The 15,308-nt window shown below is 49.8% G+C and overlaps 1 protein-coding gene across 2 annotated transcripts in view; it reads left to right on the top strand.

Moving 5' to 3' along the window:
- DPYSL2 (dihydropyrimidinase-like 2) overlaps positions 1–14,449 on the top strand; it is a 97,463-nt gene extending 83,014 nt beyond the window's left edge. For both annotated transcript variants that reach the window (XM_004685375.2, XM_004685376.2), the window contains exons 9-14: positions 5,527–5,683; positions 6,146–6,287; positions 7,109–7,279; positions 11,770–11,949; positions 12,730–12,895; positions 14,084–14,449. In XM_004685375.2, coding sequence (XP_004685432.1) covers positions 5,527–5,683; positions 6,146–6,287; positions 7,109–7,279; positions 11,770–11,949; positions 12,730–12,895; positions 14,084–14,175 — 908 coding nt within the window. In that variant the 3' untranslated portion in view covers positions 14,176–14,449. The remainder of the gene's footprint in view (positions 1–5,526; positions 5,684–6,145; positions 6,288–7,108; positions 7,280–11,769; positions 11,950–12,729; positions 12,896–14,083) is intronic.
- Positions 14,450–15,308: the final 859 nt, after the last annotated feature.

Genomic DNA, 15,308 nt, shown 5'->3' with positions numbered 1-15,308 from the left:
ATGGAACGCAGCACAGTGTCTGACAGTGAGCAAATTGGGGGTGACTTACCTGATCTACTTTACACCTGTAGTGTAACTAGATGGTAATGAACCAGAAGTGACGGACGCATGTCTAACAGTTTTAATATCATTTTAAACATTCAGTGTAACTTAATTTAAAAACAGAGTCTTGTTTTCCACACACAAACTTCCTAAGTTGGGGCGGGGAGAATGCTTAGTGCAAAGTCATGTGGGAAATCAGCATTTCCCAGAGCGCTACTAGCCAACCTCGGCAGGACGGAGGAGAGAGCCCCTGCTCCCACACGCCCGCCTGCCTCAAGGTGTCGGGCTGTGGAGGGCTTAGCGTTTCTTTGCTAGAAATCAGCATTTTTTTTAAAGATTTATTTATTTATGCATACAGAACTGGGATACAGGCCAGAGGTGCAGGGGCAGTGAGAGGATTCCCCAGCGACAGTGGGGAGCAGAACAGGCAGATCAACGAAGTACACTGCTGAGGGAAGCAGCGGGCGGGTCAGGAGAGGTCTGCCACGCCATGTGGTCACCTCTGCGGCAGGCGGGGATCAAACGCATGTGGAAGTGGCTTTAGCTTCTTAGTGCTGTGCTTTAACCCGCTGCGCCACCAGGGAGGGCCCGAAATCAGCATCTTGTATCTTCTTCTTGTGGGCCCCCATGTACTCTCCACCCAGACACCCTAGAATTAGCCCCGTGGTCCTAAGTCATGCGCTTAGGTAAGTGAGGAGGTGAGATAATCACTTTCATTAGGACGGTTGCAGGAGCTCTCTGCAGCTGGGCTTCCCTGAGAACACGCTGCTGCCTGTGGTCTGTGCCTTCAGCGGACGGCTGCTCACCAGCCTGTCCTGGAATGACCAGCAGACGAAAAAACTGCCAGGACCAGAATTCCTTGGACGGTTTTTAGTCTTCAAGAGAACTTAGACATTGACAGTTTAATAGGCTCATGTGTTGGAAGAGAAACGGAAATGTGGAAGTTGAATGTTTTACCCAGATAATTCAGCTGTGGGGGAGAGAGTCCTTGGTTCCTGATTCCTGGGACCTGCTCTGTGCACTGCGGGTCCAGTGTGGGGAAGTAGGAGCAGGAGGAAACCCATGTCCACCATGACACAGATGTGGAAACATTCAGAACAGATGAGGCTGCTGAGAGATGTAAAATACAGGGAACTCAAACTTGAGACACAACTTCCCATACCCTGGAGGGGCAAACCGGACATAATGCAAAGTGCATGGCCCTAAGCCCTGGAAGACCGGGCCAGCTTGGGGAGGAGTGCCTTGGAAGTCACGAGGAGAGCCTGGTAATCTGGAATCCCAGTGGCACAAGGACTGGCTTATGAGTTATAAGCTCTCAACAAAACCTGCGTTCGGGCTCATCAGAGAAGGCGAAGCAGAAAGAACCAATATCACAAAATTGCCTGGCTCTCTCCTTGCTTAACTTCTTGCCTCCCTTCCTGCCCACCTGTCAGCCGGTCAGGATCTTAGGGGGTTGGCTTATGCGCGGTGGGCACTTGAGTCTGAAATCTGCAGCAAGGGCCAGCTGGGTAGAGACGCTGGGCACAGTGGACATCACTGTTTCAGTGAACAGGCCACCTTGAGGCCTTTTCCTGATTGAAGCCCACCCTTAAAGGGCAGCCACTCTCTGAAGAGACGAGTTCAGTGTGTGCTATAATGCAGCCCCTTGCGGGAAGACTACGGCCCTGGGCCTTTTCCATCTCGGCTCGGAGGCTACTGGAGACGAGCATTTCTCTCGGGGAGACAGAAACCTAGGGTCATTTCTGTGATGCCCGACTTGGTAATTTGAATCTCTGCACTCATCCTTTTCGTGGCCCGAAATCATTGGGAACATGCAGTCAATCTCATTATACTCACTTTGAATAAGAATATTCCAGAGCTGCACCTTTTAAAAATATTTGAGTCGGGGTGTCCTGAGTAGTGCCTCTCTGGTGCGCCCCACCTCCCCGCATGTGTGGACTGGCAGTGCTTTGTTGTTGCTGCTCAAGGAATCATTACTGCCTCTTAGTCAGATTAGAGAATCTGTAATTAGAGAATCTGAAACTGTTAAGATTCTGTTCTTGTAGGATCTCCAAAATACCAGGATCTGACAGAGTTCTTCATGGACAGGCCCAGGCAGTTATTTCTGGCCTGGGCTCTCTGAGAGAAAGGAGAGAAAGTGCATGTGCGTGTGTGTGTGTGTGCGTGCGTGCGTGTGCATGCACGCACGGCCTCATCTTTTCCCCCCTGTTTTTGTGGTGGTTTCAGAATATACATGCATGATTTTCCATGGTTTCTTCGCAAGATTTGTCCTCCTGCCTCTCATTCATGGTGAATGACTAACTCATCGCCGGGAGCTGTCAAACATTTCTGCACCCCTGCCTTCCATTTATTTGTCCTGAATGTACTTGGGCCCCTGCCCATAGTGAATAAACACCACCCCCGGCCCCTGTACTTCCTGGCCTTCCTAGTGAGCCTGCCAAAGGCTGCCTTGGGGTCACCTCCTTCAGTTTAGACTTTCCCTGGAGAAAAAAATCAGGAAGGTCTCACTGCCGCCAAGAAAGCATCAGCAGTGTTTACAGAAGTGCAGAAAGGCTGATGAAGCCTGTTCTGCGGTTTATTATTATTAGTGGTAATTATTTCTGGTGCTCAGTTCAGTGGTGTCTGTGGCTGAATGAGCTCCAGAAAGAAGCTGGTCCAGAAAGGTTCCTCAGGTACAGCGTTGATAGGATGCGGAAAGGCGTTCTGGGGAGGGTCTAGGCCAAAGGTGCCGGGAAGCAGTGACCTACCTGTGGACACACATTCCCTCTTAAATGATGGCTCAGCTCCATTCGGTCTCTGCCTTTGAGGACGGAAGCAAAAGCTCTACCAGGAAGACAGCAACGGTGTCTGAATCTCTTGGTGTTTGAACAGAACATGACAGAAATGAGACCCGAGAGGCTTCCCTGCCTCTCCAGAGGCCCCCGACTGTGCTGGATCCTGGCCCAGACATCCTCAGGCGGGCTTGGTCTGACTTGCGCTAAGGCAGCAGGTCTGCTCAGCCGTGGCCTCAGACACTGACCCAGCGCTGGGGTCTCGGGAGGCTGAGGGCCAAGTTCATTCCCTGGTGGTGAGGTGTGTGTGTGGCCCTGTGCACAGAGAAGACAGCTCCTCACTAGGGCTCCAGCTCCCCACCCCAGCCTGAGTCATGCCTCTCAGGGGGAGATGAAGGCCAGTCAGTGACATTCACACTGGTGGGATTCAGGATGTTGTCCAAGTTCAGGTTGTTCCATGATGAAGTTTCTAAGAGCAGGACTGAAGAGCAAATTCACGGAGAGTTTGAGGAGCAACTTACATGGAAGCCAGGAAATTTTATCTTTGTCCGAGGGTTTTCAAAACTGTCCAAGCCATTCTTTATCTCCAAGCAATCTGCTTCTAGAGCTTTTTCATGTTGACAAAATCAGGAAATCATACAGGTGACAGATCTTTTGCTGTTGTAATGGCGTGTACAAACCTCACCGTTGAGCTTACACGTAGCTGGCAGGACCCCCCGGCCACAGCCGGCCTGAAGAGTTTCCTCTCAGCCCAGCCAGTTCAGGCTGGTGCTGAAGCCACTGCGGGGAGCAGAGGTCCCGTGAGAGCTGAGTGCGGTCCAGCTTGGACGTGCCCAGCATTTGTGTTTCATAAACATAGTTGGCAGCACCCAGGCTTTCTCATTATGCAGTATTTTTCCACTTTGGGGAGAGTGGGAGTGGTTTGTGCAGCCTGGAAGCTTTGAATAGGTCAGGGACCCAGGGGACCTTCTAGATGCTTCTAAACACTGGCCCTTCATCCTGGGGGCTTCCTTCTGGGTGAGGCTTCCCCTGGTCCTGAGCCTTCCTGCTGCTTGGGACTGTTAGTGATTTCCCCAAGGGATTGCTGTGCCTCATTCCCTGCTGACTGTGACTCCTTTGAGAAATTCCTGAGGCTGCAGGCAGTTCCACGGAGCCAGTCCTCCCAGCAGCTGCTGCGGCAGAGACAGCGGTGTCTTAGCAAGAGATAAAGCCCTGGAGAAGGCAGTAGAGAGGAAAGGAGACATTCCTGCTGGGAAGTGTTTGGGCTTGAGTACCCTGTTTGGAGAAATGAGGACGGCTTGGCTGGCTGGCTGACAATGGGGGTGACCCTCCACCCCATGATGGGAAGGTGAGCCGAGCTGAATGCCTGTGGTAGTAAGGCTGTCCTGGGATCAAACTGCAGCTCTGAGGCCCTTAGTAAGGTAGTAGACTCCTCAGTTGAGCCCATTTGTAGAGGCCCTGTTAAGTGCAGGCAGGGTGTCTTCATCGGCGGTGTGGCTCCACCTACTGGTCAGCCAAAGATGGCAGAACTGGGTGACGTAGTCTGGGTTGGGGTTCTCAGGTGGTTGGTGTTTTAGTTATTTACTTTTTATATACTAGTTTCTTTTTACATCATTTTGTGCATTTTTTTCCATCTCAGTTGCAATCCTCAGTTGCAATTGGGCCTCTCAATACCGAATCAGTGATTGGTGTGTTTTAACCCATGCTAAAGAAAGATGGCTTGGATGGGAGGGTGAAGGGTGCAGGTATGTGATGCTTCAACGAGGAGTTTGCTTCTGTTTCTGAAGGCGAACGAGCTCCTTAGCATTTTAGGCAGGAGCACAGGGTGGGAGATTGCATTTTAGGGAGCTCACTCTGAAAGTCGTGGAGGATGGATGCCGAGGCAGGGTAGAAGGTTGGGAACGGAGAAATAAACCTAAACTCTATTTGGGAGGTGCTGTTGGAATGAGCTGGGGAGAAACGGTGGACGTTGGATAAAAGGGAAGGCATGTGGAAAGGATGAATTTGAGGCAGCAAATTCAGTGCATATAAACGATCCCACCTCTGCCTTACACCCGAATGAATAGAAAGGAGGACATGCTTTGGAGGGCCAGGAACTTGAAATTCTTGGACATTCTATTCATTGAATTAGACTAAGTCTCTGGGAGCCCTGGCATCTCAGTGTAACCAGACAGCCCTCTGTTTCTTACTCTTACAAAGTCAGCTGTGCATCAGGCACCTCAAGGCCGGTCCTGTCAGGTGATGAGCCCCTGACCCCGACCGGTCTGGGGGGCTGTGAACTGGCTGCAAACACTTTAAGCCACTGATATCATGTAGACACGGGGTGGGGGCAAAGGGGTAAAGTGGTGGTGGGAGAAATGGGGTGGGGGAGTGCACAAGTTTGAGGCATCATGGGTCATCCCAAAGTAAGAGTGTGGACGGTACAAGGAGTAGGCGCTTGAAAGTGATCTGAGGTGAGATTGCTCGTATGGTTGGAAATCCTTGAGGATTTGGCTCATCTCCCAAATCCTGGGCAGGGAGAGCGGGGTCAAAGGTGAGGTCCTAGGGAGCATGTGTTGGAAGGGCTTGGCTGGCCTAGTAGTTGGGCCTCCCCATGCGTGAGCTCCTCACCTTTCTTTGGAGAACCCCCGATGTGCCACCTGGCAGCCGTGACCAGCGAGATGGTCTTCTTCCTGCCCTTGCGCCACGCTGAGCCTTGTTGTGCTGTTTTCAGGAACCGTGGTGTACGGCGAGCCCGTCACTGCCAGCTTGGGAACGGACGGGTCTCACTACTGGAGCAAGAACTGGGCCAAGGCCGCAGCCTTTGTCACCTCCCCGCCCCTGAGTCCCGACCCGACCACTCCGGACTTCCTGAACTCCTTGCTGTCCTGGTGAGTCCTGGGGGCTGGGTCACGTGTTCTGTTTTCAGCCTTTCCTCAGACCAAGCTGGCCGAATTACAGCATGGTACCTGAAAGCAGCTTTGCAGATTTGTTCTCTAAATGCAAATTGGCGATTGGCCTGGGGCTTTCACTGGGATGCGGTCTGAGCAGGAGTTCCAGCTACAAGCAAGCGCCATCTTGAAAGTTAACCTCAGAGGATGAATGAGGCTGTCAGCAGGATTCTGTCTGCTGTGGTGCCCCGTGACCTGTAAGACACCGCATAAATTGTAACGATAACAACAGTTCCAGTGAAACTTCCCGTATCTTCCAATCATCTTCCAATCATCTTCCCAGTGTCGTCACCTCCTAGGAGAAGGATGGGCTGCTTCAGAAGCGGTGCACGTGAAGAAAATATGTTCAAGGATGGTCGATGTCAAAGATGAGTTAAAAGCGAGTTGTGCTTTCTTTTCCAGTGGAGATCTCCAGGTCACTGGGAGTGCCCACTGTACTTTCAACACTGCCCAGAAAGCTGTAGGAAAGGACAACTTCACCCTGATCCCCGAAGGCACCAACGGCACCGAGGAGCGGATGTCCATCATCTGGGACAAGGCAGTGGTGAGGAGCGGGGGGCTTACTGGTGGGGGGGGGTGTGTCTCAGTTTGCCTGCCTCCTAATTGCCCCTCAGAGGCCATTAGGGGCCTCTGAGTCTCATGAAGACCTTGAAATGGCAATTGAGAATACTCTAGAAGCTAGCTCATGGTTGACCACTCTTTGTAGGTCATTTCCTTCTGTTTCCTTCCTAAATACTTCTTATTCCATGTATAAGTTAGCGGATCCATAGGTAAAACGCAGTCTTGGGCTTTTTTCTTTTTTCTAAGGAACTGATTTATTTACGCATACAAGAACTGGACTTCAGTACATATGTGTGGGGTGGGAGTGAGGGAGTGGGGAACAGAACAGGCAGATGGACTGAAATACACTGCTGAGGGGGGTGATGGGGGAGACAGGAGAGGTCAGCTGCACCATGTGGGTCAGCTCCCTGGCCCAGGATTGAACTCATGCTGCAGTGGCTTCAGATAGCTTCAGAGTGCTGAGACTAAACCCTTTGCGCCACCAGGGAGGCCCCTCCAATGCTTCATCTTTATAGTCACACATACCTCCTAACCCCTGGGAAGATTACTACCTCACCTCTACTCTGTTATCAATTGTTGTCACTTTGTTATTTTGAGAAGCTTTGTATAAATGAATCCTACAGAGTGGAAATGAAACCAATAGAACATTCCATAAATGAATCACCCAATTTGGGGCCTTGGAGATTGTTCTTTTTCACTCAGTATAATGCCCTCAACACCCTTCTAAATTATGTGTAACACTTGTTCCTTTTCATTATGAAATAGTGTTCTCCCCTTCAGTCTACTGTTGCGTGTTACTCCTAGGTCACTGGGAAGATGGACGAGAACCAGTTTGTGGCAGTGACCAGCACCAATGCGGCCAAAGTCTTCAACCTTTACCCCCGGAAAGGCCGCATTGCTGTGGGCTCTGATGCTGACCTGGTCATCTGGGATCCTGACAGCGTTAAAACCATCTCTGCCAAGACCCACAACAGTGTAAGTCCTGGGCACCGCGCAGACCCAATTCAAGTGAATTACGGTCACAAAAAGAGACACGGGTGGGGACAATCCCCCGGGTTCATGGGAAGAACTTGGTGTGAATGCCGTCAGCTTCCCCCAGGCCAGAACTTGCCGTTTGCTGAGAAATAGCCATTTCTCAGTAAGACTGTTGCTTTTATTATCGTTATGGGGTGCCGTGGCCTTTCTATGAGATCTCAGTCTATAGGTCTCCAGCGCCCTCTAGAAGCCAGGCACTATTTCATTTCAGTAATTCAGTACAACACTGCCCTTGGCAGTGCTTAATGTGAGAACATGCGTAGAACCTGCAAATGCCCGCTCCTGAGATGCCCGCTGGGGACTTGGAGCCACTCTGTTCTCCTGTCAAGGTGTGCAGATACCTGCAGACGTGTTCTTACTGGCCAAAAGGGGTAAATTGACTTAGACTGGTCCCCAAATAGAAATCATCTGCCCAGCAGCTGTTCTGATCATGGATTTAGGATCTGCACGTTTGGACTCTCTCTTCCTTCTTGGCTTAGACTCCAGAATTTAGGGTGTTCTGTCTGGACAACAGGGCCCTGGGCACGTGACTTCGTGCTGTGTCTCAGGAGGTGAAGGTCTAGATGAGGTCAGGCTTTGAGGGGTCTTGTGATTCCGTGAGGCCGGTGGGCCTTTTGCAGATTTGTTAGACACCATCGATTCATCATAGAAAAAATGGCCTGTGTGCTCATAGATGGGAGATAGTGAAAGAACATGGACAAAGGGAGAGGACTGAAAAGGAAATGGGCATAGGACACATGAGTTTTGTGTCAGAAACTCATGAGTCTTGAAATGCAGTTTTGAGGAATGAAGAGGATTTTTCAGTGATGTTCTACACGGAAGCCTGGCTTAGTATGGTCTCTGATTCCAGACTTCCCACACCTGTAGCCTGGGCCCCAAGTACTGATGTCTTCTCCATGTGCCATGACTGGCGTCAGGGTGGCTTCTGGCATTTCTCTGGGATCACCCTGGACCTTCCGCTGCATCCTGGCCTTTCTGCCATTCGGGCTCACCTCTGGCTTGGCCGGTGCCTACGTGTGCTGGGAGGGCGAGTGTCTTCTGTGAAGGCCCTGACATCTCAGTAATTATAATTGGCTATTTCCCTCTTCCTCCCTGGCTGGCTTAGCCTCAGAGCATCACCATCTGTCACACTGACTTGCAACTTGGATCCCAACCGTCAGGGGCTCAGAATGGCTCTATGCAGGCAGGTGTCCTAACGTCCCTGCTCAGTTGACCTACCTAGTTATATACATGTACATCACATTTCCTTTTACTCTTTCATTTGGTCTTCTCAATTAAGGGATGGTATCATTACAGCCCTCTTGGGAAGAGAAATAAACGGAGGCTGAGGGAGCTTAAGTGACCAGTCTAATGTTACATAGCTATTTTGCGGTAGAGCCAGAATTAGAATCCCAAATTGTCTGGGGCTGTTCCCTGCCAAGCTGCAGATGTAGCCTCTGGGTCAGAGTCCGATGAGGCATGTGCTCTGCTCCCTTGCAGAGTCCCTTCCCCAGATAATATAACTGAGGAACTGGACTCTTTACTTAAGTTGCTTATCACCTAGCTGGGGAGGTTGGTTTGGGAGCTCTTAACCTGGAAGAAAAGAATATGGAGGAGTGAAGATTCGAGAAGACAGAGCCTCCCCTCCACAGACTGTCCTACCACCCAGATGTTTCCAGAACAGTAGCCTGCCCAGCCTTTGCCTCTAGCCAGCCTTGTTGTGAGAGAGAATACTGACAGTGACTCTTTTCTGTCCTCATCTGTTTTAAGATGCACACCTGTGCAGCATTAATCATCCAGAGGCTACACATAGGAGGCTTTCCCATGTAGTATAGTGTTTCCTACCACGGGATAATTAGCTTTAATTTGGAGCATTGAACTAACTATTGCTGTTGCTAGGCCTCTAGATTTTCCAGGCATCCAGCCAGATGAGTAATTTTAGGGAGCATATGTGGATGTAGGTGAACAACGACTACATCTGGTGGGTGATGGGGGCTCACCACAGTGAGGCCCGCTAGCAGGTAGGCACTGAACACCCTGACCTCCCTTCTGTCCACTGAACTTGTTATTTAAAGTCACGTGGAGTCATCACCCTGCTTCCTTCAGCTTTTAAAAACAGGAGCAGCCAAAGCTTTTCTTGGCCTTTGGGACTAGTCATTGTAGGAGATAAACTTGCTTAGTATCTTCAGTTCATGTGTTTCTCATGATGTCGTTGACCCTAAAGGACGTGCAGTCCTATTGGGAAAAATGCCATGAAAAGACAGGTGAGGAATAAATGAGTGTTTCTTCAATGTCTGCCTGTGCTGAGTAGCTTGCTAGGTCCTGGCTTGAGTCCTGCAGCCTTGGCTGTCCCCCTTTGAAAGATGATGAAGTTGAGCTGTGGAAACGTGCAAGGGCATCTCTGTCACACAGCTCATGGGTGGCAGATGTGGTTGGTGACCTGTGGAGGCCTTTATTTCAATAAAGTGGTCCCCATTATTTATTTATTTATTTATTTTCCCACACAAGTCGATCTTTATTGAAAACTGGAGTCACCTGGGGGTGGGGAGGCTCGATCCAGCCCTTGAAGGATGAGAAAGATCCTTTCAAAGCTTGTTTCAGAGCTGACAAATTAATTCTCTCATGGTAATGTACACACAGATGATGTTTTTGTGCTGGCCTCTTCACAGATGCACTGGGAAGGAGGCAGGTGAAGACAGGATTTCAGTTCTTAGACAAGATTAAAGTGATCTGTCCAGACCCCCCCCCCCCCCACACACACACAAGCCACTTGGATTTCATCATATCTCAGCGTCATCCACTTAAAGACATTCCTTTAGGCAATGAACCGCTATGATAGTAAACACACCCAAGATGGCGTCTGTCAGGACTGTAGAAACATCGCGTGCTGCCATTGCGCGTGCTTGGTGCAGGATACATCAGATGTGTGTACCTGCTTGGAGGCAGGTCTCTGCCTCAACTCTGGAGGCAGAGAGGACAAAAGCATCTACTTTGGTAAGAACTATGCTAGTTTGTAGTCTGAATTCCTTCTCCGGTGTGGTCCAGAGCAACTTCAAGCTGAGAGTTGAATGTCCGATGATTTCGCGTGATAATTCTCAGGCCTCGGGGATAGCAAGCCCGCTCCCCCGAGTGTGCTCAGTCTATACTGGCAGCGACAGACAGCGCCACCTGCTTCAAGACACATGTGATTTCAGGGATGTGTCTTGACTGCATGAAAGACGTGGGACACCACAGGAGCCCCGTAAACCCACGTGTGGGGTCCCTTTCTCTCTCGGAGTGTCACTCCAGCCCTTTCCTGTGGTAGCTTCCACATTACTCCTTTGAGTCTCACAGCTGTGCTCCCCCCTCACCACCCCCCAGTTGCTGTTTTCAGTCAACACCGCTGCTTTTTGACACCACCCGTGAGCTGATGAGCCAGCTAGGGCTTTTCTGTACTTAGCAGCAGCCACTGTCAAATGTTATCCGGAGCTTCAGTGAGCTGTTAACAGCTCTCTGCTCTGTTAGTGCTGATCACCTGGTGTGAAGTTCCCCAGAAGCTGAGCTGCTTTCTATGCTTTGAGCCACCTTGTCACACCCAGCCCTCTGGCTGGGCTCCAGCCATTTGTGCCTGTGCAGGGAGGCAGGAGGAGGCTTTTTGTGTGTGTGTGGGGGGGGGGGGGTGGCGGTAGGGTGAGGGTGGTAGCAGGGTGTAGAACGTTCTGGAATCTGGAGAAGCAATTGTGGGTGAGCCAAAGCTATGGAATGGGATGAACTGGGTCACGTGGAGTTTGATTGTCCACTGCAGGACTCTCTTTTCTGTAGCCTTGATCTTCAACAACAAACTCACATGCAATATAGAGAACCACCCAAATTTTGCAAGAGGGCACACAGATATGCCCGTCTCACCCGCAAAGCTAGAAACCGAAAAAGATAGCTGTGTTGTTTGGAAAATTAAAACTCAAGCATTTTATCGAGGGCATGTCTCTCAGGTTACTGCAGCCCTTTCATTTGGGGAGTGTGGCTTAACCACATTGCTCACAGATTGGAAAACTGATCCCGAGCCACCGGGCACTGCTCGTGGAGAGCATGTTTTGGGACTAAATTTAGAACTTGCCGGAGAAGGTCTTTGAATTTTAACCTGATGGGAGCTTGGGTTGTCAAAATACAGTCACTGCTAATACAACAGAATCATTTTTGTTGTGTAGCCTCTACAAACCCAGAAGGCAATTTAACATACCACTTTTTGGTTTCATGGTTTTTTTCCCTCCACATTTTGAAAGGTAAGAAATGATTATTCTGTGTGCTCGACAGGGAAGGAAGCAGGTTGAGTATCTGCCAGGTGGCCAGAGAGCACTGCGCTCTCTCTTCCCCACCCTTCCCCATCCACATGCTGTCAGGCCAGCCACGCTGCCAGGTAGCCAGGGTCTCGCCAGGATGGCAGAGCTTGGCCTCAGCTGTTCTCCCTCCTCCAGGCGCTCGAGTACAACATCTTCGAAGGCATGGAGTGCCGTGGCTCTCCGCTGGTGGTCATCAGCCAGGGGAAGATTGTCCTGGAGGACGGCACTCTCCATGTCACCGAGGGCTCTGGGCGCTACATCCCCCGGAAGCCCTTCCCTGATTTTGTTTACAAGCGGATCAAGGCAAGGAGCAGGGTGAGTAGATCTGACTTCAGAATAATCTGAATTGTTTACAAGTTTGCTTCTGTGAATAGTTATTCAGCACTTTGGGTCAGACTATTGAGACGAATAGGGAGCAGGGATAAAAGAGACCTGCGTGGTTTTGTTCCTGGAGTTCAGAATTCCAGCAAAGGGGCTGTTTGTATCCACGGCCAACCAGAATGAAGTGAGACCGTGGCATGTGCTGTGAAGCATGTGGCGTGGTCTGCTTCAGAGTGAGCAGGAGTATTACAGTGAGAGGGCATTTTGAGTAGGGTCTTGAAGTTTAAGTAGTAGTTTGATAAGCTAAAGAAGGAAGGCAGAGGAATTAGCATATCATGAGTGTGTAAGTGTACAGTGGACACAGGGCATGTAAACAGTCCATGGCACTGGTGCTTGGGGACTGCGGTCCAGAGAGATGGAGCTGGGAGGTAATTAAAGGGAGAGGGGAATTAGAAATAAAGTTTAGGAGCAGATTTTGAACATGATACCAGTTCTTTCTCACAGTACCTTTGAGAGTCCTACAGGTTGAAGTACTTTGAAGGAAAAAAAATTGGTGAGAAATGTTAATTTTTACAGAGGTCCCATTTCCTGTGACTCACCTGGGAGGAGCTTTGGCCTGGACTCCTGGGGACTGGCCATGTGCTGACACCTGTCCTTAAGAAGAGCTCTTCATTTCCAAATCTCTGTCCTGGCTTCTGTTCCTTCCCCTTAGAAGAGTTACCAGGGTCTTCTTTCAAGAGGGCCTGAGTCAAGGGACACTCTTGTGTTTTGCAGCTGGCAGAGCTGAGGGGGGTTCCTCGAGGCCTGTACGATGGACCTGTGTGTGAGGTGTCTGTGACACCCAAGACAGTCACTCCAGCATCCTCCGCTAAGACCTCTCCTGCCAAGCAGCAGGCCCCACCTGTCCGGAACCTGCACCAGTCTGGATTCAGCTTGTCTGGTACGTTTTGGTGAGGGTCCAGCTCCATAGGGCCATCCTCAGCAGAGGTGCAAGTCTGAAACAGCTGTTGTTCAAAGGGCAGAGGCAGAAAGGGATGATGATAATCTTTGTTTTCCCCAAGTGGGAAATACTAATATCACTAAAGATCTATTTCTCAGCAAATGGCCAGTTGGGTTGAGAATCTCAACATCAGTTTCTATCATATACAAAGCTGTGTGATGCATGTTATTTGTCACATTCAGCTTATTCAGAAGACATTTTTCTAGAGTATCATGTCCCTCAGAAGGAAAATTGTTGTGCTATTCCAGGCTTTTTCTCCCTGCATATACTATCTGCTGCAGGAGTTCAGCTTGTGGGGCCCAGATGTTCTACAGCTTAGCGGGCTGGAGAGTAGCATGACCTCAGTTTCTTCATTTGTGGAATGGGCTTAAAGAGCACAGCCACTCATGGGGTCCTTGTGGGGATGAAACTAGTTAATACGCATATAAAGTGCTTCGAACAGAGCCATTTGACAGTTTACTTGCTTGGATAAAATAGGCAGTCAGAGAGAGTGAGAGGAAGGAGTCCAGATGTTAGAGCTCTTACATGAATTTTTCAGTCTTTCCTTTGGACCATGACTAGAAGTCTTTTTTCCAGCTCCTTGGGCTACAGATAGGTTCCCAAATTTCTATGACATGTTAAGGAAAGTGTCTTTCCTTGTTCTCTTGGGGGCACCCTAGCTTTTAGAAAGTAACCATATTTCCATGTACAGATGACTGTTTTTCAGAAACCTTAAAAGCAACGAACCTGAAAATGAAGCGGGCATAACTGTGTCTTTGCTGTCTCACCCGTCACGTCTGAGGGACGGTCACTGCTTCTAGGGTTGATTTTCTGGGGTGTGTGAAGATTTAGAAGGGACAAGGAGAAGTGGGGGACAGGGTGCAGTCTAAGTCAGAGGCCTGAACCTGTGGCCTTGTTTTATGTAGTTTGACTCTGTCACGGAATGAACCCAGCTGGTTTCTTGAGGACTGTTTTATACTGTCTTTGCCGGCAGCCCTTCCCTTTTTTGTCACTTAACCTTCGGGGAGGGTGTGTGAGAAGGACAAAGCATGGGCCAGGCCTGGTGCTCTGAGCCCTGTAATTTCAGTTTCCATGGGAACTCTTGTCCACTCTGTGACTGTTTTCACCCTCATCCTCTGTCCTCCGCAGGCGCGCAGATCGACGACAACATCCCCCGCCGTACCACCCAGCGCATCGTGGCGCCCCCTGGTGGCCGTGCCAACATCACCAGCCTGGGCTAGAGCTCCCGGGTGCACTCCGTTGGGGATGGGGTCGGGACACCTGAGGACATTCTGAGACTTTCTTCCTTCCTTTTTTTTTTTTTTTTAAAGAGCCTGTGATAGTTACTGTGGGGCAGCCAGTTCATGGGGCTCCCTCTTGGGTCCCCGTACTCCATCTCTCACCTGGAGTCACTGATTTTGCTCACCCACTTCCCTATACATTTAGGAATATCACACCCAAGTCCATCCACCAACCCCATCCGCGAAACCGCATCCAACACTCAGACATGCGAAACAAAGCTAATCACAAGGAAGGTGTTTTCCATCTCCAGCCTCTGTTGTGCTTATCATCTTCGTTTTCATGGGGGAGAGGGGAGATAAAGTGAATTGTCCGGAGCTGCCTTTTTTTTTTTTTTTTTTTAATTTTTAAAAAGTTTTCTTTGTGGGACTGGGAGGGGTGGGTGGGAGGGGAGAGCTTTTTTTTCTAATACTAAATTGGAAAGCCTAATTCAATATTAATATAAGGGTTTGAACTGGACATCCTAATGATGCAATTACGTAACCATCAAGCTGATTCAGGGTGGTTGGCAAACTTACCATAGCCCTTCTGAGAGGCTCCAGAGTGTCCACATGCCATTCCATGGTCTTCTGGGCCAACTGTTGATAAAGGGTAGGTTTTCTTTTTGGCCTAGCTTTTGCTACAGATTAAATCTTGGGAGGACTCTCTCTTCCTCTCTTTGCCTCTGTTCTGTGCTCTCGCTTTCTCATTCATGAATATTTCCATGTCTTTCTCTGTGTCATCCAGCCCTGTCTCTGAGATGCTGTTTTTCTCTCCTTCCATATCTTGTAGTGATCAGGTCTCCCATTTTACTGTGCTCATAGGAACCTGCTGGAAGGACTCGAGTTTTGTCATGGCAGCCATGGTAATATGCTGTCTTAGTCCTCAGAGGGCTGGTGCTATTTGCATTCTGAGCATATGTGTTTGAGTGGGTGATGCCTTTTCCTGTCCAGGGAAGGGCCAGGCCCCCCACCACACCATCACACATGGGCCCAGACTTGGGCGTCCCCTAGGGCTGCGAAATTGAAGCCTGAGGTGACAGGACATGAAGGTTTTTCCGCTCTCTAGTGCCTAACTGGCTAACAACCCTGTCAAA

Source organism: Condylura cristata, unplaced genomic scaffold (assembly GCF_000260355.1).
Source record: "Condylura cristata isolate star-nosed mole 26May11 unplaced genomic scaffold, ConCri1.0 scaffold00018, whole genome shotgun sequence".
Taxonomy (NCBI): Eukaryota; Metazoa; Chordata; class Mammalia; order Eulipotyphla; family Talpidae; genus Condylura; species Condylura cristata.
This window is presented reverse-complemented; position numbering and strand designations above follow the sequence as displayed.